Source organism: Condylura cristata, unplaced genomic scaffold (assembly GCF_000260355.1).
Source record: "Condylura cristata isolate star-nosed mole 26May11 unplaced genomic scaffold, ConCri1.0 scaffold00001, whole genome shotgun sequence".
NCBI lineage: Eukaryota > Metazoa > Chordata > Mammalia > Eulipotyphla > Talpidae > Condylura > Condylura cristata.
The window spans coordinates 8,971,574-8,978,188 of NW_004567102.1; the positions used below are offsets into that span (position 1 = coordinate 8,971,574).

At 50.8% G+C, this 6,615-nt stretch overlaps 1 protein-coding gene across 1 annotated transcript in view; it reads left to right on the forward strand.

Moving 5' to 3' along the window:
• Positions 1 to 2,385: 2,385 nt before the first annotated feature.
• The window catches only part of GUCA1A (guanylate cyclase activator 1A (retina)), a 6,001-nt gene continuing 1,771 nt past the window's right edge, over positions 2,386 to 6,615 (forward strand). The window contains exon 1 of the mRNA XM_004673478.1: positions 2,386 to 2,588. Coding sequence (XP_004673535.1) covers positions 2,388 to 2,588 — 201 coding nt within the window. The 5' untranslated portion in view covers positions 2,386 to 2,387. The remainder of the gene's footprint in view (positions 2,589 to 6,615) is intronic.

Genomic DNA, 6,615 nt, shown 5'->3' on the forward strand with positions numbered 1-6,615 from the left:
AGATCACCCAGCCAGTAGAATGAACAGCAATAAACTTGTGTTGCTTTAAGTAACTGGGATGTTTGTCACTGCAGCATATTACAGCCAACTCTAGCATGCACGTGTGTTTTGATGTCTAACATATGCCATATGTCATATAAAATCACATACTTACATAAATTAATTTTATGTAATTATATATTTATGGCCCTACAATGTATAGAGACAAATACATTTCTATTGCAATACATGTGTAAAACCCTCCCTTGGTCTTTGCTCTCAGAACTTTGCAGCCTGGAGTGAGGAGACCTCCCCTTGCATCCTGCAGTCTGAGAGGGAGCAGGCATGAGGTTGGGGTGCTGGGCAGCTCAGCAAGCCAGGTGCTGCTGGAAAGATGCAGGATATTTTGTGCAGTACTTAAAACTGCCTTGGTCAGGACAGGCTGCATTAGCTGTGGTAACAAACCACACACTTCTTCAAGTATAAAAGACACTTTAGGGCCCTCCCGGGTGGCGCAGCGGGTTAAAGCACTGCACTGAGAAACTAAAGCAACTTCCGCATGAGTTCGATCCCCGCCTGCCCCGGAGGCGACCACATGGTGAGGCAGACTTCTGATCGCCCACTGCTCCCCTCAGCAGTGTACTTCGTCGATCTGCCTGTTCTGCTCCCCGCTCTGGCTCTGGTGAACCCTCTCACCCTCCACATCTCTGGCCTGTACCCCAGTTCTGTATGAATAAATAAAAATCTTTAAAAAAAAAAAAGACACTTTATGCTGTTAAGTCAGTTACAAGAATTCTGCTCAGGAAAGCAGCACTCCAGGAGATGCTCGCCTCTGGCCAAGGTAGGGGTCCATGGTCTGGTCTGTGTAAAGGCGGGAGGGAAATGGAAGAAGGCCGGTGGGGTGGGCGCTGGCTCGGGGCTTTCCCAGCATCACCGGGCTTAAATGTATTGGAATGTTGGTTCCATTTATGAACCGACTTTAAAGTCTGTGACCAGAGAACAGTTATCACACTAGAGGTCAGTTGGAGAAAGCTGCTGCTGCTACATAAGTATTCCCTAGGTTTGGCCTGAGAGCTTTCCAGAATCAGTATCAATAGGTAACACTTTACTGTGTACCTGTGTGCGGCCTTCTGTCTCTCTCCCTCTCCCTCTCTCCCTGCCTCTCTCTCTCTCTCTCCTTTCTCTCACTCTCTCTTTCTCCTTTCTCTCTCTCTCTCTTTCTCTCTCTCTCTCTCTCTCCTTTCTCTCTCTCTCTCTCTCTCCTTTCTCTCACTCTCTCCCTCTCCTTTCTCTCACTCTCTCCCTCTCCTTTCTCTCTCTCTCTCTTTCTCTCTCTCTCTCTCTCTCTCCTTTCTCTCACTCTCTCTCTCTCTCCTTTCTCTCTCTCTCTCTCCTTTCTCTCTCTCCCTCTCTCTCTCTCTCTCTCTCTCTCTCTCTCTCTCTCTCGCACACACACACACACACACACACACACACACACTCACCAGGCCAGCAGACACTGAGAGCAGACTCAATGTCCCTTATCTTCATGCCCCGTGTCAGGTTCAGAGCAAATGGAATATTGAATTCAGGCATCTTGGGATGGGAAAGATGCAACCTTTGGGAATATGAGGGACTGGTCAAAACAAGACACGTGTGTGTGGGGAGGGGTGGAGGGGCTATGTCTGCTTGGACAAGTTTCTGAGGGAGGGGTTCCCTCCAGCTGCTCAGGACTCATCTGGGCAGTCCACAAGCTGTGCACGACCCCAGTGCTATCCGATCTTCTCATATCCATGTTGTGACTAGAATCCCTCGGTCATGAAGGCCAAGGGCAGTCACAGCCTGGGTAACTACGCAGCAGCTCTGTCAAGAGCCCACAGTTGGCCCAGCTCTGGAAGAGGTTCTCTCTAAATGCCACTTCTTTTCATGCCTGAAGGCAGAAGCCCAAAATATGGAGAACCCATGCAAAACAGGGGAGCAGAGGTCACAGGACCAGAATAGTCCTGACTGACCACCCCCTCTGTCCTGGAAAGAAGGGATAAGGAGCTTACAAGCTGGGTAAGAAAATCCCCTCACTTACCAGCTGAACCTGTAATCCCAGCCTCTGTTCCTCTGAGCTTCGTTCTATTTTTACCCTGCTTCCCCAGAGAGCAGTCCCATTGGCTGCCCAGATTTAATGGGGCACTTTACCACTAGATCTCTGGCATCCCTGGACTTGAGTGTGGACTTGCAGGGCTCCCTGCTACCTTTCCCCTCTGCCCACCTTGAGATATTTTCCTGCATTATCTGATCCAGCAGGCCCCTTTTGCTCAGCTCTGGAGGTCTCAGACCTGTGAGCAAGCAGGACCCAGCTTCAACAGGTCCCAAGTTGCAGGGAGCTGCGAGGAACAGCTGTCCATCTGTACGTTGGCCTCCTGTGGCCTCCCACGATGGGCAATGTGATGGAGGGTAAGTCTGTGGAGGAGCTGAGCAGCACAGAGTGCCACCAGTGGTACAAGAAGTTCATGACCGAGTGCCCCTCCGGCCAGCTCACCCTCTATGAGTTCCGCCAATTCTTCGGCCTCAAGAACCTGAGCCCTTGGGCCAGCCAGTATGTGGAGCAGATGTTTGAAACCTTTGACTTCAACAAAGTGAGTGGGGGTCTGGGTGGGGAGCAGGGTTGCTGGGTCACTTGGGAATCCCGATTACTCCCACTTGCAAAATACCCAGCGCCCTTAGTTCAGGTCTAGGCAGGGGTTCATTGGTGTGTCTCCCCAAGTGATCACTTGGATGTACTAGGCGAAGCCTCCCAGAAGCTACAGGGGACACCGAGAGAGGAGTTCAGTACTGCGAGTTTGGGCCCTCAGTTTCATTGGCAAGGTGACCTTGAGCCCATCTGCTCCCTGATCGCCCCTCTCAGCCTTGCTTATTCTCCTGTACCTGCTGTCGGTGTCCAGAGCATTCCTTAGGCTGTTTGTTGGATTTCCATAACAGATGTCCTATTTAATTTTTTTAAGATTTATTTATTTATTCATACAGAACTGAGGTGCAGGCCAGAGGTGCAGGGGCAGTGGGAGGCTTCACCAGAAACCATGGGGAGCAGAACAGGCCGACTGATGAAGTACACTGCTGAGGGGAGAGGTCTCCTGCGCCATGTGGTCACCTCCGGGGCTGGGGATCGAACTCATGCTGAAATGGCCCCAGCTTCTTAGTGCTGTGCTTTAACCTGCTGCACCAGCAGGGAGGGCCCCCAGATCTCCTATTCAGCAATTCAGTCAAGATGTAGTGTTAGAAGAGCCCAAATCTACCAACCCGTCAATGCACACCCCGCCCCCTGCCTGCATCTCATTGGCACTCAAAGGGGGGGATGATGGATCCCAAACATTCACCACATTCTGGGGAGAAGCAGCCCAGAGCTTTCCTGGCTCCCCCTTGCTGCCCACCGGGTGCAAGCACCATTGGGGGTGGGGCAGCTAGGGGACACAGCTCAGAGGCGATTTAAAACTCACTAATAATATTTAGGGGAAAGGGCCAAAGGAGATTATGGGTTTTGACTTCTGTGTCAAGGGCAGGATCATGGGTCAGAAGGCTTTCCTGATGGGAGTGTGGAGAGGCAGAGCCCTGGAGATCAGGAGGAATAGTGTTGTCATGTGGGATGTCCCAAATGCTGCAGAAGAAACAATAAATCCTGAGCAGGAGCCAGCAGTTAACATGAGTCTCAATACATTACACTGATCACGCTGAAATACGTTGTCTTCTTTCCTGCTAGGGAAAGTCTCTGGGCCAACATCTGTCCACAGAACAGCCCCCTGAAATCACACACGACACAAGGGAGGGGAAGCCCATTGGAGCCTTGTTGCTGTCCGGGACCCTCCTCCTCCAGAATGCAACTGGCCACATCCTGCCCTGCTCCAGTGTATCCTTCCCATCACACCCCGTTAATCCCAGGTTAAACCCTTGTAATTGGTGCCCCTCCCTGCACTTCCCAGTCCGCCTTTCCCCCCAGAGCTGACTCATCTAAAACCTGCTACTGAAGAAAATCTAATTTCTATGTTTATTGTCTCCCCTGCTGGAAGGGGAGCTGCCTGAGGGCAAGGACATTGTCATCTTGTTCGTTGTTGTAGCTCCATTGAGAACAGTACTTGGAACATAGTGTTGCTTAAGGTTTGTGTTCAAGTGAATGAATAGTGGAGAAATCATGTTATGACCTAGTGATGTATTCAATAATACACATACATTTAAATATATAATTATTACAACAAACAGCAGCTTTGCAGCATCTGAAGTGCTCTATAGATAACATGAGGGCCTAATTCAGACTTTGGGTAATGCTGCCTCCACCAACTGTCAGGAGCAGAGAGCGGGAGACAGGACTGGCTAGGGCATGAGCCAGGCTGGGGAGCCTGACAGAGGCAGTGAGATGGCGGCGTGAAAACAGCCCAGGGCCCTCCCTGGTGGCGCAACAGGTTAGGATGCAGTATTGTAAGCGAGCCACAGCTGCTTCAGTGTGAGTTCCATCCCCAGCCTTAGAGGTGACCCACATAGTACAGCAGACCCCCCCTGTCTCGTCCACTGCTCCCCTCAGCAGTGTACTTTGTCGATCTGCCTGTCCTGCTCCATGTTCTGTCTCTGGTGAAGCCTGTCACCGTCTCTGCACCTCTGGCTTGTACCCCACAAGGACTGCTCTAGGAACGTTTCATCACTATGCCCAGTCAAGTACACATTGTCCAACCTGGAAATTTGCTAAGACTCTTTACACAGAAAGTTTGCCAGCCCCTGAATTAGAAGATAGTTGTGTCCTGGGGGGCTGTGTTGGGAGGGCAGTTTGGGGGTATAGGAATGTGAGTGGGGGGTGTGTGACCTGGGGGTACACGTATGCTTTGCCTATGTATAAGTTTTAACTGGATGTGGCTGTGTTTAGCAGACCCCCAGGGACACAGAACCCATGTAAATCTTCCTCTCCTGCATCTGAGTGTCGGGGTAGGACAAAGGCCTATCCCTTGTGTGGCCTAACCTCTATCTACTAGGGCTTTTCCATCTGAAAATGAGCACAAAAATCCCCACCCCTGGGGAGTGGTTGTGAGATTCAATGAGGGAAGTGAGTAAAACACTCAGCAGAGACGCACTACAAAAAATTAACGGTTGGTAGTACTATTACTGAATCTAATCCGCACCACAATCGTGAAAAGTCACAAAGAAATCATGGGACTCGTCCCTGGTCATATCTCCTCAGAGGTGGTATAGGTCATCTGACACAAAAGCCCAGATAGTTCCCGTTATCGCCCCTTTTAAGCCACTGTATTATTATTATTACTGCTGTTTTTAGTACAGCAAGCTGGGCAAACTTTTCCAGCGATAGCAAAAGATAAAAAAGGAAAAACAAAATATTTTACCAGTGACCCCTTGGCCATACAGAGGTAAACTCCTTAGCGGTCTCTCTCTTTTCCAAGCATTTCTGCCCAGGACCTGCCCTCCGGTTCTAACAGTAATCCTGGGGGGAAGGTGGGGGGGTTACTGAATGAGCAACAGGATGTGTGTGAAGGCCCTGGAATATGGGAAAGCACCCCTAAGTGGTGGCTAGGGTCACAACATCCACTGTGGGGTACGGGTCCTCAAGTCTAGCCTCAGGGTGTTAAGGCGTCCGCTAAGGCCAGAGGTCTACACAGAACCAGGAGATTTCAGAACCCATCCTGTCCACCCTTTGCCACACCCCCAATAGTGGTGCTCTAGTTTCTGTTTGCACATTTCCAGGGACAGGGAGCTCATTATTGCACAAGGCTCTCTCCTCCATAATGGGCAACCTCTCCTGCTAAAGAGCTCTTTATACTGACCCAACACCTGCCTCGTTCCAGGACTCATGACTGCAAGTGGAGGACTGGGGGCTGGGTTCAAGTCCTTGTGCTCAGAGTCCAGTGCTCCTTTCTTTAAAGTGCTCAGCTTCTCTTCAAGAGGCTGCTTCCTTCTCCCAGCATTCCTTGGCTTAGGGGGAGGCAAGTCTGTGCTCCCAGCTTCCCTCACCCCATTCCCTCACCAGCTAGTGTCAGCTGGTGGACATTTGGGGGACCCTGGAGAAGTATTCCACTGGGGTGCCTTGTGCCACCCTCTCCTATGACCAACTCCTGCAAAATTCAACAAGGGTATAGCCTCCCCCCGAAGACTTCCTGAGCGCCTCTCTTCCCGTCCACGCCCCGGAGTCAGGGGCTCCTATCCTGTGATTCCAATATCCAGTTCAGATGTGTTGTTGGGAAACCTGTGTCACGGTGGCATAGTGATCGCTTTATTGTAAGAGTAAGCATTATTGAGTGCTTACTGTGTACCAACAGGGTTGGATGCTTCCCATCCTTGACCTCATTTCACCCCACAACAATCCAAGAGGTAGTTATTACTGTAACTACAATAGGGGGGAAAAGAAGACCAGCTCTCACAGCTCTGAGAGGGTGAAGTCAGGTCAAGCCTGTGCCTTCTAACTGCTCCCGTCAGGGCAGGGTCCTATCTTACTGGGCTCTGACCCCTCAGTCTATCACAGCACATAGCAGGTGCTCCTGTCTCCAGATCTATCTTCTGCCCTTGTCCCAGCTCAGCAGAACTCCTCTAAGCCAGGCCCCTATTTCCAAGTGTGTGCTTTCTCCTCCACCTACCTACACCTACAACCGACAGGGCTCAGATGTGAAAGTCACC